Source organism: Bos javanicus, chromosome 1 (assembly GCF_032452875.1).
Source record: "Bos javanicus breed banteng chromosome 1, ARS-OSU_banteng_1.0, whole genome shotgun sequence".
NCBI lineage: Eukaryota > Metazoa > Chordata > Mammalia > Artiodactyla > Bovidae > Bos > Bos javanicus.
In genome coordinates, this window is record NC_083868.1 from 117,367,585 (window position 1) to 117,388,064 (window position 20,480).

The 20,480-nt window shown below is 40.4% G+C and overlaps 1 protein-coding gene across 3 annotated transcripts in view; it reads left to right on the forward strand.

Moving 5' to 3' along the window:
- Nucleotides 1-1,999: 1,999 nt before the first annotated feature.
- ERICH6 (glutamate rich 6) overlaps nucleotides 2,000-20,480 on the forward strand; it is a 49,809-nt gene continuing 31,328 nt past the window's right edge. For 2 of the 3 annotated variants that reach the window (XM_061418932.1, XM_061418948.1), the window contains exons 1-7: nucleotides 2,001-2,637; nucleotides 3,438-3,495; nucleotides 5,396-5,487; nucleotides 9,286-9,348; nucleotides 9,692-9,747; nucleotides 9,846-9,962; nucleotides 11,761-11,874. In XM_061418932.1, coding sequence (XP_061274916.1) covers nucleotides 2,232-2,637; nucleotides 3,438-3,495; nucleotides 5,396-5,487; nucleotides 9,286-9,348; nucleotides 9,692-9,747; nucleotides 9,846-9,962; nucleotides 11,761-11,874 — 906 coding nt within the window. In that variant the 5' untranslated portion in view covers nucleotides 2,001-2,231. Of the gene's footprint in view, nucleotides 2,638-3,437; nucleotides 3,496-5,395; nucleotides 5,488-9,285; nucleotides 9,349-9,691; nucleotides 9,748-9,845; nucleotides 9,963-11,760; nucleotides 11,875-20,480 lie in introns of all 3 variants that reach the window. The other variant, XM_061418941.1, reaches the window with a different exon arrangement.

Below are 20,480 nucleotides of genomic sequence, written 5' to 3' on the forward strand. Positions count from 1 at the left end.
AGACAAGAATACTGGAGAGGGTTGCCATGACCTCCTTCAGAGGATCTTCCCCACCCAGGGATGGAAACTCTCTTTTGTCTCTTGCATTGGCAGGAGGTTCTTTACCACTAGCACCATCTGAGAAGCCCACATTTAAGGCAGTCTTTTAAAAAAATCAAACCAGCAAACTACCACGGTGGACCGGTGCCAGCTTTTGTAAATAAAGTTTTATCATAAGCTCCAACAAGCACCTGTCCACTCCAAAACCAAACCCTGGCATCAGCAATACAAAGTGGCCTTATGGGTGTCCATCGCTAGTAGCCATTCCCCTTCCCCAGCTTCAAAAACTAGCTTCCCAATATTTTATAATAAATTAAAATTCGGCACTCAATATGCCAGCAAATTTGGAAAACTCAGCAGTGGCCACAGGACTGGAAAAGGTCAGTTTTCATTCCAATCCCAAAGAAAGCCAATGCCAAAGAATGCTCAAACTACCGCACAATTGCACTCATCTCACATGCTAGTAAAGTAATGCTCAAAATTCTCCAAGCCAGGCTTCAGCAATATGTGAACCATGAACTTCCTGATGTTCAAGCTGGTTTTAGAAAAGGAAGAGGAACCAGAGATCAAATTGCCAACATCCGCTGGATCATGGAAAAAGCAAGAGAGTAGCAGAAAAACATCTATTTCTGCTTTACTGACTATGCCAAAGCCTTTGACTGGGTGGATCACAATAAACTGTGCAGAAGCTTTTAAGTTTAGTTAGGTCCCAAATTCTGAAAGAGATGGGAATACCAGACCACCTAATCTGCCTCTTGAGAAATTTGTGTGCAGGTCAGGAAGCAACAGTTAGAACTGGACATGAAACAACAGACTGGTTCCAAATAGGCAAAGGAGTACGTCAAGACTGTATATTGTCACCCTGCTTTATTTAACTTCTATGCAGAGTACATCATGAGAAACGCTGGACTGGAAGAAACACAAGCTGGAATCAAGATTGCCAGGAGAAATATCAATAACCTCAGATATCCAGATGACACCACCCTTATGGCAGAAAGTGAAGAGGAACTCAAAAGCCTCTTGATGAAAGTGAAAGAGGAGAGTGAAAAAGTTGGCTTAAAGCTCAACATTCAGAAAACGAAGATCATGGCATCCGGTCCCATCACTTCATGGGAAATAGATGGGGAAACAGTGGAAACAGTGTCAGACTTTATTTTTCTGGGATCCAAAATCACTGCAGACGGTGACTGCAGCCATGAAATTAAAAGACGCTTGCTCCTTGGAAGGAAAGTTATGACCAACCTAAATAGCATATTCAAAAGCAGAGACATTACTTTGCCAACAAAGGTTCGTCTAGTCAAGGCTATGGTTTTTCCTGTGGTCATGTATGGATGTGAGAGTTGGACTGTGAAGAAGGCTGACCACCGAAGAATTGATGCTTTTGAACTGTAGTGTTGGAGAAGACTCTTGAAAGTCCCTTGGACTGCAAAGAGATCCAACCAGTCCATTCTGAAGGAGATCAGTCCTGGGATTTCTTTGGAAGGAATGATGCTAAAGCTGAAACTCCAGTACTTTGGCCACCTCATGCAAAGAGTTGACTCCTTGGACAAGACTCTGATGTTGGGAGGGATTGGGGGCAAGAGGAGAAGGGGACGACAGAGGATGAGATGGCTGGATGGCATCACTGACTCGATGGACGTGAGTCTGAGAGAACTCCGGGAGACAGGAGTTCTGGGACAGTTCTCCCTCCGGGACAGGGAGGCCTGGCGTGCTGCAATTCATGGGGTCGCAGAGTCGGACACGACTGAGCGACTGATCTGATCTGATCTGAAGTTCTACAAAAATATCGAATCGTGTTGTACACTAGAAATTAATACAATATTTTAAGTCAACTATACCTCCTTTTTTTTTTTAATTAAAAAAAATTTTTAAGACTGGCTCCAAATAAGCTGAGAAATTAGAAAGGAGGATCAGTTAGCAGCAGGCCGTTAGAATTTCCCGCTGGAGTCCAGAACGCAGATGCCAAAGGAATCTGCAGGGGTCCTGGCTACCGTCCCCGTCGGCCCCTCTCCTCCCAGCGCCAGTCCTCCCGGCTGAGGGGTCCTGCGACTTTAACCTCCAGGCTCCCAGGCCGAACTGCGGGCGGTTGCCCAAGGAGACGGACGCACAGAAGGCGGCCCGCCCCCGGGCCCTGGACCCGCCGGTGTCCTTTGTGCTAGCGGGGATCCTGCTTCCCGCCTGCCACGGCCAACATGCACTCGCAACGCAGCTTCGGAAAGCCCGAGAAGGAGCAGGGCCACGAGGAGGAGGAAGAGGAGGAAGAGGAGCAGGAGGTGAACGTGGAGGAAGAGGAGGAGGAGGAAGAAGAGGAGGCGGTGGAGGAGGAAGAGGAGGAGGAGGAGGAGGAAGAGGACCAGCAGGCGGTGGCGGAGCTGGAAAAGGAGCTGGAAGCCTTTGGGAGGTTCAGCGAGGAGTACTTTTCGAAGTTTTGGGACTTCGGAGATGCCAGTGAGGAAGGCTGGCCTCGCCCCCGCTTAGCCAGCGTCATTAGCCCCAGCCTGAGCCCAACGCTGACGCTCAGGACGCCGAGCCTGTCGTGGTGGAGCCAGACGTCTGTGCCCAGCGACAGCGCCCCCTCCAGGATCTCCTCCCAAAAAAGTACCGCCCCCTCGCCCCTCGCCCCCGACGCCGAGCCCTTTCCTCTAAGGCTTCCCGATCCCTAGGGGAGAGCTGATACAACTACTCTATAACCTTCGTCTATGGGGTGTTAGTTTCCAAATACACTCACCACTTCCCATACACCCGTATCTCAGTCCTTTCTCTCAAAGACCCTGAAATCTTGGCTGAGCGGCTGTGATAGTTCATAGTTTAGAATGAAGGGGAAGCATCCTCCTAAAACAGGAAACAGACAGTACTGTACGGAGTGCTCGCTTTATAACTTGTACGAGTGCATTCAGTGATCGTGTCCTCTGTCTCATGTTCATTCTGTCCTCCCGCCTCTCTCTCTCTCATACCACGAGGAAGAGGAAGGAGTAGTGCTTTAAGGATGTTCTGCTATTGAAACAGCCCTGCTTCCCCTTACCCCCCCCCCAAAAAAAAATAAATAAACAGTTCACATTTGTGCCTAAGTGTACTGAAACCACTCCAACCACTTGGAAGCAGAGCAGTTGCTTAGAGTAGATTTCGTCCATCCCCCAGTATTGACATTTTGGTCTGGATCACTCTTTGCTGAGGCTGAGCGTGTTGAGGGCAGGAGGAGGGACTGTACTCGGCTTTATGGTATGTTTAACAGCATCCCTGTCTACATCTGACTCTGCTAGTTAGCCCCTACTAGGCTTTGTGACAATTGTCAAAATGTCTTTAGATATTGCTAAATGTTTCCTAGGGGGCAAAAGTGACCTTTTGAGAACCATTGATTCAAATGGAACGGCTAAATTGTTTCGTGTTTTATTCAACAGGTTTTCCTAAAATATTTCAGACATTTAGGAAAGACATGTCTGAAATGAATTTTGATAGGTAAGAAATTGTTTTCAGTTTTCATCTTATTATTTTTTAAAAATGATGTTTACTTTGGGGATGAACGTGTCAGGAAGGTAGAGTAAGATCATCCAGGGCATTTGCAACTAATATATATATATTTAAAATTTTAATCTACACTGTTAGACACTTTGGAGCGGATAGAGACAGGGTCCTTGCCCATCTCTGGCCTATTATTTACCTGTAGATTTCTGTACCCCTCTCTGTTCCCTCTTCCACTCACCAGAGTTAACATACTATTAACAGTTTGTTTTGTTTCCAGTAAAATTTAAATAGCAGATTTTCATTACTTGATTTATTAACATAGCTACTGACCTTCCATCATGAAAGCTGAGGAATGTAACTCACACCACTTCCCTCCTCTCCATTTTCAGTAGTTATATTATATTTAATTTTTCTAACCTTTAAGACTTTAGAGTATTTAAATCTCTACTTCTTGGTTTATCAATTTTAGTGACTATTAACTCTTTTAAAAAATTAACACCTTAATGAACTGCTACTTCCTTCTCTCCTCTTACCCTTTACTTTCCCAATAAACAACAAATTATTTAACAGATTTTATTAAAATATATAATATAGTCATATAAAGTCATATTACTTTACTAAGTTTTATTGTGATTGTGTGTTGTGTAATTATTATTAGTTCTTAGTGCTTTGGGTGCAAGTTGATTCTAAAAGTTGGAAACCAATAACCAATACTCATAATTTCTTGCTGAGAAACCAATACTGTGACTGCACGCTTGTACAAGAAAATGAAAGCCTATGTCCATAAAACTTGGCTCCTAAAAGGAGAACTTCTGAACCCTTGGTTGTTTTTAGTTGTCTTCAATTTTTCTGAATTGGGCTAATGGCCATTCTTTCTTGATTTCCATTTTGCTCTTTTTCTTTTTATTCCTCTTCTTTTTGCTGGAGAAAATTCCTCAGGTAATTATTTTGTATTGATCTCATGGACAGTCAAATTTCTGAGTTCTTGCCTGTCTTAAAATTTCTTCCGTGTTCCTTTACTCTTCGTCTCGTAACTTGTTTCCCTGGGAAGTTAGACAAACAGGACTCCCCCAGATGGAGTGGCTTCAACAGAGCAGTTCTCCAGCCATTACAGTACAGTCATTTCAGAATTAAAACACACAATGTACCAGAAACAAAGCTTCAAAAAAGGAAGGTGGAGACATAAGAGAACTGAGAAAGGTGAAAAAGTAACAGTCCTAACGTTGACTAAACTCTTTGGGAAATTTTTGTCTGATATTTTTAGAAGAGCCAGCAAATTACTGCAAAACAAACAAACAAACAAAAAACCCCTGAAACTCAAAGAGGCAAAGGAACTTGAAAAGCAATAGTTACTATTTATTTGTTACCAGTAACAGTCATTTTAGCTAGTCAGTAAATTCCTGCTTCCGGTTATGTCAATGTTAACTGACTGATAAAGCTCCACAATACTTGTGGGATGAATACAGAATGCTTAATTACGATGCATTTAACTTCAGCCCTTTAAAAAGACTGGATTATTGTACAGCTATTTTAAAACGAACAGTATGTTCTAATTTAAATTCAAATAAATGTTTAAACACACATACCATCATTGCCAATGCCAACAATAATGACACACATACACAGAGAGAGGGGTGGTAATTTACTCTCTGAGAGAAATAATATGGTATTGGGAGCCTCTAAGATTTAGAAAGGAGTACTTTGCAAAGAACAGATACGACACTAGCACAGTGTGCCTGACTTTACTGAAGACATAAGAATGGAAGAAAATATTTCCAAGAAATCAGGGTCTTCTAGGGACATTTGTTATTTGATTGTTAAATGTACCAGATTTAAAAGGACTGCTAACAACTCTCTAGGTATACTGAAAACAAGCATTTTGTCTAAATTTCAGGGCTATCTATCACAGTCTGCATCCAAAAGTTCCAGTATCAATACAAACAGAAGAAAGTTGGCTTCAAGAATTGGCTGACATGGAGAAGCCCAGTGAGTGGTTTGGTTCTGAAGCTTTTGCTGGGAGGTGGGACTGCATGCTGGAAAGAGCATGGGGGTAGGCGACCAGGGGAGGTAGAATTAAACCCTAGCACCAACACAAACTAACACTGTGACAACTAGGCAAGTCAGTTAACCTCACTGACTCTCCTTCTTCCTCTCTTGGCCATAATAATCCTTGTCTCATAGGACCATTATGAAGATCAAAGTGAGATTCAACATTGAAAATCCTTGGCACTGAGTCTTTAGTAAATGGTAGCACCTGTGTTCACATCAAGAGATAGTCTGCCATCATATTTTGATACATATCTCTGTTTTTTATTATAGAAGTAACATATGCATGCTGTTTTTTAAACATCAAACCATTAAGAAAAATATAATGGGAACATTAAGTTTTTAACTTACTCAGTATATTCCTCAGAAGTGATCATTATGAACAGCCTTTCCTTTAAACTTTATTATTTGTTGTATGTTGGATCGTATGTTCATCAGATGTTTACAGAGCACATACCTGTAATAGGTCAAGTACCTGTCATAGGTCAGTTTCCTATTCTAGCGTCACAGCAATGAATAAAGCAGACAAACCCCTGTCTCAGTGGTCTTCTATTAAAGTGTGGGGGATGGAGGTGACGGTGATAGTGACATAAATAATACACAAAGCAAGTAAATGCACAATGGCTTAGATGATGTAAGTGCTAAGGAGAAAAATAGAGCAGGCAGAGGGCTGGGAAGTGCTGGACAAGTGGGTCAAAGTTTACACAGGATGCTCAGGGAAATCTTCACTGAGAAACTGAAGTGTTTGAGTACAGACCTCGAAGTGTGAGAGTGATGATGATCTCTGGGGAAAGAGTGTTACAGGCATAGGGAAGAGCAAGCACTTCCCTCTAAAACAATGGAGGCAGCCAGAGTGGCTGCAGTGGAGTGAGGAAGGAAGTGAATTCTAGGTAATAAGGTCAGAGAGATGGTGAGGACCAGATCTTATTCAATGAGAATGAAGTCCGAAGTCACTGGAGGGCCTGCCCAGAGGAGTGACACAATCTAACATAAAAATCAGATGTAGAATTAATATCATATGTTAATATAATATTAAACCTACTATTAGAAAATTTGTTGGAGAAGGCAATGGCACCCCACTCCAGTACTCTTGCCTGGAAAATCCCATGGACGGAGGAGCCTGGTAGGCTGCAGTCCGTGGGGTCGCTAAGAGTCAGAAACAACTGAACGACTTCACTTGCACTTTTTACTTTCATGCATTGGAGGAGGAAATGGCAACCCACTCCAGGGTTCTTGCCTGGAGAATCCCAGGGACGGGAGAGCTTGGTGGGCTGCCGTTATGGAGTCGCACAGAGTTGGACACAACTGAAGCGACTTAGCAGCAGCAGCAAACTTGTTAATTATTCCCAAATTAATCTATATAGTCCAAGTAATTGTGATGAGGTTTTTCAGCGGAACTTGACAAGTTGACTCTTTGATCTTGCTTTGCAGCATTAAAAGATAAACTGAGACATTTTCCATTTTTTTAGAGTTTACTTGAGCAGATATGGATTGGAATTGGCCAGCGCCAAACCAGATATGGTTAGGAGCATTCCACAGAGGAGAGCTCTGGAGAGGTTTTTATAGAGAAGTCGAAAGAGCAAACCAAGGAAGTTATTTGATTGGCTATTGCTTAAGGTTGCATTATTTGGGAAAGCCCAGTTGGCTGTTTGCAGTTAGCTGTTCTTAACCTTGAGGCATTAACCTTGGCTCTGGCTTAGGTTTCCCTTTTGCTAACAGTTGGCTACCAAGGCATTATTAGAGCCACCTCATCGAATAGTTTCCTTCTTTGAACAACAGGAGCCTAATGTACATTTTCAATGTACATTACTAATGTACATTGTACTTTTGTACATGTACTTTTTTCATATCTTCTTTTATAGTTCCTTTTAATAGAGAACTTATTTGTAGCTCTAATTAATTTATTCTGAGATGTTTTGCAGTTGTCTTTATTGATATAACAATTGGAATTTTTTTCTATTATATTTTCTAATTGGTTATTGTCCATGTATAAACTCGTTTGAAAAGACCCTGATGCTGGGAAAGACTGAAGGTGGGAGGAGAAGGGGACAACAGAGGATGAGATGGTTGGATGGCATCACTGACTCAATGCACATGAGTTTGAGTAAACTCCAGGAGTTGGTGATGGACAGGGAGGCCTGGCGTGCTGCAGTCCGTGGGGTTACAAAGAGTTGGACGTGACTGAGCAACTGAACTGAACTGAGGAAAATTATTGATTGTATTAATCTTGTTATCTGATTCTCTTGCTGAACTTTCTAATTCTAATAATTTATCAGTTAAAGGTCTACCAGACAATTATATTTCCTGTGATTAACAGCAGTTTTATCTTTTTTTAATTAAAAAAATTTTTTTTACCTTCCTATGTCAGGAACAACTGATCTACTTTCTTGAAATGACTACGTAGCGTTCCCTTATATACCTATAGCATTCCCTATATATACACCATATACACCTATATATATATTCCCTTATATACTTACTGTGACTTATGTAATACATCTGATTGTTAGATGTTTCAAGGTCATTTGATTTGGTTTGGTTTGGTGTTTTGACCTCTTCACTATAACAAAAAATACTTTAATGAAAACCTTTGTTCACTCTTTTTTAAAAAAATATCTGTGCTGGCATTTCTGTTGGGCAAAATGCCTAAAGCTTATTTTTAAATTGTTCAGGGGCTTCCCTGGAAGTCCAGGGGCTAAAACTTCACCTTCCAATGCAGGGGATATGGGTTTGATCCCTAGTCAGGGAGTTAAGATGCCACATGCCTCACTACCAAAAAAACCAGGACATAAACAACAGAAGTAATACTGTGACAAATTTAATGAAGACTTTAAAAAATGGTCCACTTAAAAAAATAAAATTATTCAGATCCTCCACATAGGAAGTTGGAGAAGGAAATGGCAACCCACTCCAATATTCTTGCTTGGAGAATTCCATGGACAGAGGATCCTGGCAGGCTACAGTCCATGTGGTCGCAAGAGTCGGACACGACTTAGCGACTAAACCTCCACCACCACAGAGGAAGGGTCTCATCCTCTGACACCTATCTCTTTTTCCAGCACCAGCTCTGGCTGTACTGGGAGAATGGGCCCACCCTCCCCCTTTACCTCTGTCCCATTGTGGATTGTTCTGATTGGTTTTTCATCATGCCAATCTCATTTGTTTAACCTTCTAGACATTTATTCCAAGTGGCCTGTGTGCTGATGGCTGTCTTTCCCATTCCCAGTATTGCCCTGGAATCTGCAGAGGGAATTATCATGGTGGTTTAATTCAGTGTTTTGAATGGGAACTACTTGACCCCAGCCCAGCACTCCTCCCGCTGAAGACTCTTTTGCAGAATGATGGTCATAAATTAGACAGAATGGTATGCTTAAAAGGCAGAACACAAAAGGGCCTGCAAACCATGATTATAATCAAGTAAAATGTGCATTCCTGTAGTATTCTGAGACTCAAAAGCAGCAAGGAAAAGTCTTTTATGTCTCCTGCATTGGCAGGCGGGTTCTTTATCACTAGTGCCACCTGGGAAGCCCCAGGAAACATTTTTTAATGTGTTTCATTAGTGGTGCACCTCCTCTGTTTGTTATTTACTGTTGATAACATGTTATTTGGGAAAAGGAAAAACATTAAAAGATAAACACAATAAGGGCACTTATTTTCCTAAGAGGCGTATTTTCTTTTCTATGAGACTTCTTTTCTCCTTTGTCAGGACTGATTGACAAATGTACACTCTTTTTTCAGAGAAGAAAGTGCCCTCTGTAAAGAAGGAGGATGAACCTGAAAATCCAGCATCTAAGTTAAGAGGTAACTGGATGTTTGGCATCAACCCCACCTCCAACACAGACAAACTGCCCTTAAGGAGTCTGCCTGAACGTGGATGGCGTCCAACCCCTTTAGAAAAGAGCTCCCCCAAGAATATAGCAGAAACTAACACAACATTGTAAAGCAATTATATTCCAATAAAAAAAGAATATATGCAAGAAGGTGGTGAAGGTAGGGTTTCAGGGCATTTAGACTCTGTGTGTGTGTGTGTGTGTGTGTGTGTGTGTGTGTGTGATGGGCTAGGACTTTACAGAAAATGGTTTTCAAACTACACTGCATAAAAGTTTTTAACTTTCCTTCTAAATCTGTCCCTTTTTTTCTTCAGCAAAATGGATAATTAACCCAGAAGAACCAAAACTAAGTATTTTATGTGAACTGGAGGTAAGAGATGTTTATCAACCCAACTAGTACACCATACTCATGGTAAAAATCACTTATTCAATCTTCCATTTTTTTCTTTCTCTCTTTTTAAAATTTAGTTTAAGGAAGACTTCATAACACTCTTTGAGCCCTCACTGAGAACATTACCCAGCATTGGGCCACCATCTATTCTGACATTCAAACAAGAGAGTTCCAATTTAGGCATTAAGTTCAAGGTAATTTTCATTTACATTTTTTTTTATTTCTGTCATAAATGATGTAAAAAGACACATGATGATTTGCACAAAAGATACTGAACATAATTTTTTTAAGATTTTTTTTTTTTGATGTGGACCATTTTTAAAGTTGTTATTCAATTTGTTACAGAATTGTTTCTGTTTTATATTTTCGTTTTTTGGCCAAGAGTCATGTGGGATCTTAGTTCCCCAACCAGGGCTGAAATCCACACTCCCTGCGTTAGAAGGCAAAGTCTTAACAACTGGACTGCCAGGGAAGACCGAACTTACTTTAAAAAAAAAAAAAAAGCAGGCTAAGAGCTCACTTACTTGAAATAGCACTTAGGGTGGCTGTGTTCATTTCCTAGGGCTTCTGTAACAAAATGCCAGAAACTAGGTGGCTTATGGCTTATGGCAACAGAAAAGTATTGTCTCACAGTTCTGAAGGCTAAAAGTCCAAAGTCAAGGTGTCAACAAGTCCAGCCTGGGAGAGCCCCTTCTTGCCTCTTCTGAGCTTCTGGTGACGGCATCAGTCATTGGCATTCCTTGGCTTGCGGCCGCATCACTGTAGTCTCTGCCTTGACTGTCACAGCGTGTGTCTGTGTCCAAATGTCCCACTTCTCCAAGGATACCAGTCATATTGCTTTATTGCCCACCCTAATGACCTCCTCTTAACTTCATTGCATCTTCAGAGACCCCATTCTAAGTCAGGCCACATTCACAGGTACCAGGGATTAGGATTAACATAGCCTTTGGAGGAACACAGTTCAACCTATAACAATGGCCATAAACCTGGAAGCACAGTGAGCGTTAGCTGTATTTAATAGTGTTAAGTGACCAATTAATGTCTGCTTTCAATGGGCAAGGGAGAGGTCACCTTAGTCATTCCGACAGGACGCACACCACCTTGCTTGGCCAAAGAGGTATGGGACTGACTGGCAGTATGATTATTTCCAAACTTGGACTTGTGCTGAGAGCTGCACACTCCCCAAACTGGAACCTCCTTGATTACTTCTTCTGGGGCACACTAAAGGTACAGCCTTATTTGCTGAAAATAAGATTCACCAACAAGTGAGACAGGGCAGCACAGATATGTGTGCAGGAGTTGACAGGAACGCCCTGTGGATGCAGCAACATGGTTGGTGTTCACTGTTATTTTGTGCAGCACATTGAACTAAGCAATTCTAATGCGTGGTGACACATTAAATACATCATGTAATGTAAATTCTTTCTTGAAGAAAGAAATTCTTTCCTCAAGCATAAGTGTTAATCGTGCAGTCATGTCCAACTCTTTGCAACCCCATGGACTATATAGCCCACCAGTTTCCTTTGTCCATGGAATTTTCCAGGCAAGAATACTGGAGTGCGTGGCCATTCCTTTCTACAGGGGATATTGCTGACCCAGGGATTGAACCAGGTCTCTTGCATTGCAAACACAGCAGCTTCGTTTTTCTGAAGCACAAGAGCTTGTATTGAGCTTTCTTCCCCTGACACCCAGAGATGGGCCTGAGCTTGAGGAAGGCCTTGGGGGCTCCCTTCCACAGAGCTGTCCCTGCACTGGTCTCTGGGCAGGGCTGGTTCCACCTGAATCCCAGGCAGACCTTTCAGGTCTTCTGAGATGGGCCTTGACACTAGTTTAGGTTCAGGGTGGCGGCAGCTGATTGGCCAGCTCTCTTTTCCAGCCACACTCTTTGAAATGTAGATTCGCTGGCCTTGCCCAGGGCTCTGGCTTCTCCTGCTCTGAGAGGCTCTGGGCCTCCATGTGGGCATATCTTCATTTTTTCTCTCCTCTCTGAAGGAAGAAGAGGAGGAGGAATCACCCAAGTGTGAATTCTGTGGGAGCGACCTAAGAACATTTCTCTCCAATGTGGATGTTTCCTCTGATTACAGCAGCTCTGAACTGCCAGAACACGTAAGTTCTAGAGCAGGTTTACTGAGGAAATAGTGTTATTTTTAGACATTACTTTAAACATAAGCAGCATGTTCTTCTGCATCTTCCCACTACATCACCCCCCACCTTTTTTTTTTTTTTTTTGGCCACACTGCATGGCTTGTAGGACCCTAGTTCCCTGAACAGGGATTGAACCTGAGCCCCCAGCAGTGAAAACCTGGAATTCTAACCACTAGATTGCCAGGGAATTCCATGAATTGCCATTCTTAAAAGGGTTCTGCCCCATTCTCTTGGGGCAATGCAAATCATAACCACAACGGGATACCATTTCACACCCCTTGAATGGCTATAACCCAAAAGACAGATAAAACAACTGTTGGCAAGGGTGTAGGGAAACTGGAATTCTCAAACATTGCTGAAGGGGAATATAAAATGATGCTGCCACCTTGGACAAGTCTAAACAGTAGCTCATCAAAAAGTTAAACATACAGATACCACATAACCCAACAAATAATTCCATTCCTAGGTATATACCCATTAAAACTAACAACATATGTCCACCCAGAAACACATATAAATGTTCACAGCACCATAATTCATGACAGCTAGAAAGCGAAAACAACCCAGATGCTCATCAAGATAGTGTAAAGAAATGTGGAGCATCCAGACTATGGAATCTTTTTTTTTTTTTTCCAGATCGTTAATTTTATTTTATTTTTAAAATTTATTTTTTAATTGAAGGATATTTGCTTTACAGAATTTTGTTGTTTTCTGTCAAACCTCAACATGAATAAGCCATAGGTGTACATATATCCCCTCCCTTTTGAACCTCCCTCCCATCTCCCTCCCCATCCCATCCCTCTAGATTGATATAGAGCTCCTGTTTGAGTGTCCTGAGCCATACAGCAAATTCCCATTGGCTATCTATTTTACATATGGTAATATAAGTTTCCATGTTACTCTTTCCATACATCTCACCCTCTCCTCACCTCTCCCCATGTCCATAAGTCTGTTCTCTATGTCTGTTTCTCCATTGCTGCTCTGTAAATAAATTCTTCAGTACCATTTTTCTAGATCTAGATTGCATATGTATATGTTAGAATACAATATTTGTCTTTCTCTTTCTGACTTACTTCACTCTGTATAATAGGCTCTAGGTTCATCTACCTCATTAGAACTAACTCAAAGATGTTCCTTCTTATGGCTGAATAATATTCCATTGTGTATATGTACCAAAACTTCTTTATCCATTCTCTGTCGATGGACATCTAGGTTGCTTCCATGTTCTAGCTGTTGTAAATAGTGCTGTAATGAACAATAGGATAAATGTGTCTCTTTAAATTTTGTTTTCCTCAGGGTATATGCCTAGTAGTGAGATTGCTGGGTCATTTGGTGGTTTTATTCCTAGTTTTTAAGGAATCTCCATACCGCCTTCCATAGTGGCTGCATCAGTTTACATTCCCAGCAACAGTGCAGGAGCGTTTGCTTTTCTCCACACCCTCTCCAGCATTTATTGTCTGCAGACTTTTTGATTCTTTTTCATTCTGACCAGTGTGAGGTGATATCTCATTGTAGTTTTGATTTGCATTTCTTTAATAATGAGACATGGACATGGACATGGACATCACCAGATGGTCAACACCAAAATCAGATTGATTATATTCTTTGCAGCCAAAGATGGAGAAGCTCTATTCAGTTCAGTTCAGTTCAGTCGCTCAGTCGTGTCCAACTCTTTGCAACTCCATGAATCGCAGCACGCCAGGCCTCCCTGTCCATCACCAACTCCCAGAGTTCACTCAGACTCACGTCCATCGAGTCAGTGATGCCATCCAGCCATCTCATCTTCTGTCGTCCCCTTCTCCTCCTGCCCCCAATCCCTCCCAGCATCAGAGTCTTTTCCAATGAGTCAACTTTTCGCATGAGGTGGCCAAAGTACTGGAGTTTCAGCTTCAGCATCATTCTCTCCAAAGAAATCCCAGGGCTGATCTCCTTCAGAATGGACTGGTTGGATCTCCTTGCAGTCCAAGGGACTCTCAAGAGTCTTCTCCAACACCACAATTCAAAAGCATCAATTCTTCAGCATTCAGCCTTCTTCACAGTCCAACTCTCACATCCATACATGACCAAAGGAAAACCCATAGCCTTGACTAGACGGACCTTTGTTGGCAAAGTAATGTCTCTGCTTTTGAATATGCTATCTAGGTTGGATATAACTTTCCTTCCACGGAGTAAGCGTCTTTTAATTTCATGGCTGCAGTCACCATCTGCAGTGATTTTGGAGCCCAAAAAAGTAAAGTCTGACTCTGTTTCCACTGTTTCCCCATCTATTACCCATGAAGTAATGGGATCGGATGCCATGATCTTCGTTTTCTCTATACAGTCAACAAAAACAAGACCAGGAGCTGACTGGGGCTCAGATCATGAACTCCTTATTACCAAATTCAGACTTAAATTGAAGAAAGTAGGGAAAACCACTAGAGCATTCAGGTATGACCTAAATCAAATCCCTTATGATTATACAGTGGAAGTAAGAAATAGATTTAAGGGCCTAGATCTGATAGATAGAGTGCCTGATGAACTATGGAATGAGGTTCATGACATTGTACAGGAGACAGGGATCAAGACCATCCCCATGGAAAAGAAATGCAAAAAAGCAAAATGGCTGTCTGGGTAGGCCTTACAAATAGCTGTGAAAAGAAGAGAAGAGAAAAGCAAATGAGAAAAGGAAAGATATAAGTAAATGAATGCAGAGTTCCAAAGAATAGCAAGAAGACATTAGAAAGCCTTCCTCAGCGATCAATGCAAAGAAATAGAGGAAAACAACAGAATGGGAAAGACTAGAGATCTCTTAAAAAAATTAGAGATACCAAGGGAACATTCCATGCAAAGATGGGCTCGATAAAGGACAGAAATGATATGGACCTAACAGAGGCAGAAGATATTAAGAAGAGGTGGCAAGAATACACAGAAGAACTGTACAAAAGAGATCTTCACAACCCAGATAATCACGATGGTGTGATCACTCACCTAGAGCCAGACATCCTGGAATGTGAAGTCAAGTGGGCCTTAGAAAGCATCACTACAAACAAAGCTAGTGGAGGTAATGGAATTCCAGTTGAGCTATTTCAAATCCTGAAAGATGACGCTGTGACAGTGCTGCACTCAATATGCCAGCAAATTTGGAAACCTCAGCAGTGGCCACAGGACTGGAAAAAGTCAGTTTTCATTCCAATCCCAAAGAAAGCCAATGCCAAAGAATGCTCAAACTACCTCACAATTGCACTCATCTCACATGCTAGTAAAGTAATGCTCAAAATTCTCCAAGCCAGGCTTCTGCAATATGTGAACCATGAACTTCCTGATGTTCAAGCTGGTTTTAGAAAAGGAAGAGGAACCAGAGATCAAATTGCCAACATCTGCTGGATCATGGAAAAAGCAAGAGAGTTCCAGAAAAACATCTATTTCTGCTTTATTGACTATGCCAAAGCCTTTGACTGTGTGGATCACAATAAGCTGTGGAAAATTCTTCAAGAGATGGGAATACCAGACCACCTGATCTGCCTCTTGAGAAATTTGTGTGCAGGTCAGGAAGCAACAGTTAGAACTGGACATGGAACAACAGACTGGTTCCAAATAGGAAAAGGAGTACATCAAGGCTGTATATTGTCACCCTGTTTATTTAACTTATATGCAGAGTACATCATGAGAAACGCTGGACTGGAAGAAACACAAGCTGGAATCAAGATTGCCGGGAAAAATATCAATAACCTCAGATATGCAGATGACACCACCCTTATGGCAGAAAGTGAAGAGGAACTCAAAAGCCTCTTGATAAAAGTGAAAGTGGAGAGTGAAAAAGTTGGCTTAAAGCTCAACATTCAGAAAACGAAGATCATGGCATCTGGTCCCATCACTTCATGGGAAATAGATGGGGAAACAGTGAAAACAGTGTCAGACTTTATTTTCCTGGGCTCCAAAATCACTGCAGATGGTGACTGCAGCCATGAAATTAAAAGACACTTACTCCTTGGAAGAAAAGTTAGGACCAACCTAGATAGCATATTGAAAAGCAGAGACGTTACTTTGCCAACAAAGGTCCGTCTAGTCAAAGCTATGGGTTTTCCTGTGGTCATGTATGGATGTGAGAGTTGGACTGTGAAGAAGGCTGAATGCCGAAGAATTGATGCTTTTGAATTGTGGTGTTGGAGAAGACTCTTGAGAGTCCCTTGGACTGCAAGGAGATCCAACCAGTCCATTCTGAAGGAGATCAGCCCTGGGATTTCTTTGGAGGGAATGATGCTGAAGCTGAAACTCCAGTACTTTGGCCACCTCATGTGAAGAGTTGACTCATTGGAAAAGACTCTGATGCTGGGAGGGATCGGGGGCAGGAGAAGGGGACGACAGAAGATGAGATGGCTGGATGGCATCACTGATTCAATGGACGTGAGTCTGAGTGAACTCTGGGAGTTGGTGATGGACAGGGAGGCCTGGTGTGCTGCAATTCATGGGGTCGCAAAGAGCTGGACACGACTGAGCGACTGAACTGAACTGAACTGAATAATGAGCAATGTTGAGCACCTTTTCATGTGTTTGTTAGCCATCTGTGTGTCTTCTTTGGAGAAATGTCTGTTTAGGTCTTTTTCCCAGTTTTTGATTGGGTTGTTTGTTTTTCTGTTATTGAGTTGTATGAGCTGCTTGTATATTTTGGAAATTAATCCTTTGTCAGTTGTTTTATTTGCTATCATTTTCTCCCATTCTGAGGGTTGTCTTTTCGCCTTGCTGATAGTTTCCTTTGCTTTCCAAAAGCTTTTAAGTTTAATCAGATTCCACTTGTTTGATTTTGTTTTCATTTCCATTACTCTAGGAGGTGGGTCATAGAGGCTCTTGCTTTAATATATGTCACTGAGTGTTCTGCCTGTGTTTTCCTCTAAGGGTGTTATAGTTTCTGGTCTTATGTTTAGGTCTTTAATCGATTTTGAGTTTATCTTTGTATATGGTGTTAAGAAGTGTTCTAATTTCATTATTTTACATGTAGCTGTCCAGTTTTCCCAGCACCATTTATTGAAGAGGCTGTCTTTGCCCCATTGTATATTCTTGACTCCTTTGTCAAAAATAAAGTACCCATCGGTGCATGGTTTTTTTCTGGGCTTTCTGTCTTGTTCCATTGGTCTATATTTCTGTTTTTGTGCCACTATCATGCTGTCTTGATGACTGTAGCTTTGTAGTATAATCTGAAGTCAGGAAGTCCTCTAGTCAGTCAGTCCTCTAGCTCCACGCTTCTTTCTCAAGACTGCTTTGGCTATTCAGGGTCTTTTGTGTTTCCATATGAATTGTGAAAATTTTTGCTCTAGTTCTGTGAAAAATGCCATTGGTAATTTGATAGGGATTGCATTGAATCTGTAGGTTGTGTTTGGTAGTATAGTCATTTTCACAATATTGATTCTTCCTACCCAGGAATATAGAATATCTCTTGATCCATTTATGTCATCTTTGATTTGTTTCATCAGTATCTTATAATTTTCTGTATACAGCTATTTTGTCTCCTTAGGTAAGTTTATCCCTAGATAATTATGTTTTGCAATGGTGAATGGGATTGATTCCTTAATTTCTCTCTGATTTTTCATTGTTAGTATATAGAAATGCAAGTGACTTCTGTGTATTGATTTTGTATCCTGAAACTTTGCTAAATTTACTGATTAGCTCTAGTAATTTCCTGATACTATCCTTAGGGTTTTCTATGTACAGCATCATGTCATCTGCAAACAGACTTCTTCTTTTCCAATCTGGATTCCTTTTATTTCTTTTTCTTTTCTGATTGCTGTAGCTAGGACTTCCAGAACTATGTTGAATAATAGTGGTGAAAATGGATACCCTTGTCTTGTTCCTGATCTTAGGGGGAATGCTTTCAGTTTTTCACCATTGAGAATAATGTTTGCTGTAGGCTCTTCATATATGGCCTTTACTATGTTGAGGTTTTTTTGAAGTTTTTATAAATGGGTGTTGAATTTTGTCAAAGGCTTTTTTGCATCTACTGAGATTATCATATGGTTTTTATCTTTTGATTTGTTAATATCATGTATCACATTGATTGATTTGCTTGTATTGAAAAATCCTTGCATCCATGGAATAAACACAACTTGATCATGGTGTATGAGCTTTTTGATGTGTTGCTGAATTCTGTTTGCTAAAATTTTGTTGAGGATTTTTGCATCTATGTTCACCAGGGATATTGGCCTGTAGTTTTCTTTTTTGTGTGTTGTCTTTGTATGGTTTTGGTATCAGGGTGATGGTGGCCCCATAGAATGAGTTTGGAAGTGTTCCTTTCTCTGCAATTTTTTGAAAGAGTTTTAGAAGGATAGCACTAGCTCTTTAAATGTTTGATAGAATTTTCCTGTAAAGCTATCTGGTCCTGGGCTTTTGTTTTTTGGGAGATTTTTTATCACAGCTTCAATTTCAGTGCTTGTAATTTGGTTTTTCATAATTTCTGTTTCTTCCTTGTTCAGTCTTGGAAGATTGAACTTTACTAAGCATCTGTCCATTTCTTCCAGGTTATCCATTTTATTGCCATATGGTTGTTCATAATAGTCTCTTATAATCCTTTGTATTTCTGCATTTGTATTTCTGTCTGTTGTAACCTCTCCTTTTTCATTTCTAATTTTGTTGATTTGATTCTTCTCTCTTTTTTTCTTTATGATTCTGGCTAAAGGTTTGTCAATTTTGTTTATCTTCTCAAAGAACCACCTTTTAGTTTTATTAATCGTTACTATTGTTTCTTTCATTTCTTTTTCACTTATTTCTGCTCTGATATTTATGATTTCTTTCCTTCTACTAATTTTGGGATTTTTTATTCTTCTTTTTCCAGTTGTTTTAGGTGTAAAGTTAGGTTGTCTATTCGATGTTTTTCTTGTTTCTTAAGGTAGGATTGTATTGCTATAAACTTCCCTCTTAGAACTGCTTTTGCTGTATCCCATAGGTTTTGAGTTGTTAAGTTTTCATTGTCATTTGTTCCTAGAAATTTTTGATTTCCCTTTTGATTTCTTCAGTAACATGTTGGTTATTTAGAAATGTATTGGTTAATCTCCATGTGTTTGTGTTTTTTACAGTTTTTTTCTTGTAGTTGATATCTAGTCTCATTGTGGTCAGAGAAGATGCATGATACAATTTCAGTTTTCTTAAATTTATTGAGGTTTCATTTGTAACCCAAGATGTTGTCTATCCTGGAGAATGTTCCATGTACACTTGAGAAGAAGGTATATTCTTCTGCATTTGGATGGAATGTCCTGAAGATATCAATGAGATCCATCTCATCTAATGTATTATTTAAGATTTATTTCCTTATTTTCTGTGTTGATGATCTGTCCATTGCTGTGAGTGGGGTGTTAAAGTCTCCTACTGTTATTGTGTTACTGTCAATTTCTCCTTTTATGTCTGTTAGTGTTTGTCTTATGTACTGAGGTGCTCCTATGTTGGGTGCATAGATATTTACAATTGTTATGTCTTCCTCTTGGATTGATCCTTTGATCATTATGTAGTGACCTTCCTTATCTCTTGTAATCTTCTTTATTTTAATGTCTATTTTGTCTGATATTAGGATTGCTACTCCAGCTTTCTTTTGCTTCCCATTTGCGTGGAATATATTTTTCCATCCTCTCACTTTCAGTCTATATGAGTCTTGAGGTCTGAAGTGGGTTTCTTGTAGACAGCATATATATGGGTCTTGTTTTATTATCCATTCAACCAGTCTTTGTCTTTTGGTTAGATCATTTAGTCCATTTACATTTAAAGTAATTGTTGATGTGTATGTTCCAATTGCTATTTTCTTAATTGTTTGGGGTTGATTTTGTAGATATTTTTTCTTCTCTTGTATTTCTTGACTATATAAGTCCCTTTAACACTTGTTGTAAAGCTGGTTTGGTGGTACTGAATTCTCTTAACTTTTGCTTGTCTGAAAAGCTCTTGATTTCTCCATCAATTTTGAATGATATCCTTGCCAGGTAAAGTAACCTTGGTTGTAGATTTTTCCCTTTCAGTACTTTAAATGTATCCTGCCATTCCCTTCTGGCCTGCAGAGTTTCCGCTGAAAGATCAGCTGTTAAGCGTATGGGGTTTCCCTTATATGTTACTTGTTACTTCTCCTTTGCTGCTTTTAATATTCTTTCTTTGTGTTTAGTCTTTGTTAGTTTGATGAGTATGTGTCTTGGCATGTTTCTCCTTGGGTTTATCCTGTATGGGACTCTTTGTGCCTCTTGGACTTGATTGACTTTTCCAGTTGGGGAACTTTTCAACTATAATCTCTTCAAAAATTTTCTTTTTCTATTTCTTTTTCTCTTCTTCTTCTGGGACCCCTATAATTTGAATGTTGGGGCATTTGATATGGTCCCAGAGATCTCTGAGACTGTCCTCAGCTCTTTTCATTCTTTTTACTTTATTCGGCTCTTCAGAAGTTATTTCCACCATTTTATCTTCCAGCTCTCTGATTTGTTCTTCTGCTTCAGATATTCTCCTATTGATTCCTTCTAGAGTATTTTTAACTTCAGTAATTGTGTTGTTTGTCTCTGTGTGTTTATTCTTTCATTCTTCTAGATCGTTGTTAATTGATTCTTACATTTTCTCCATTTTGTTTTCAA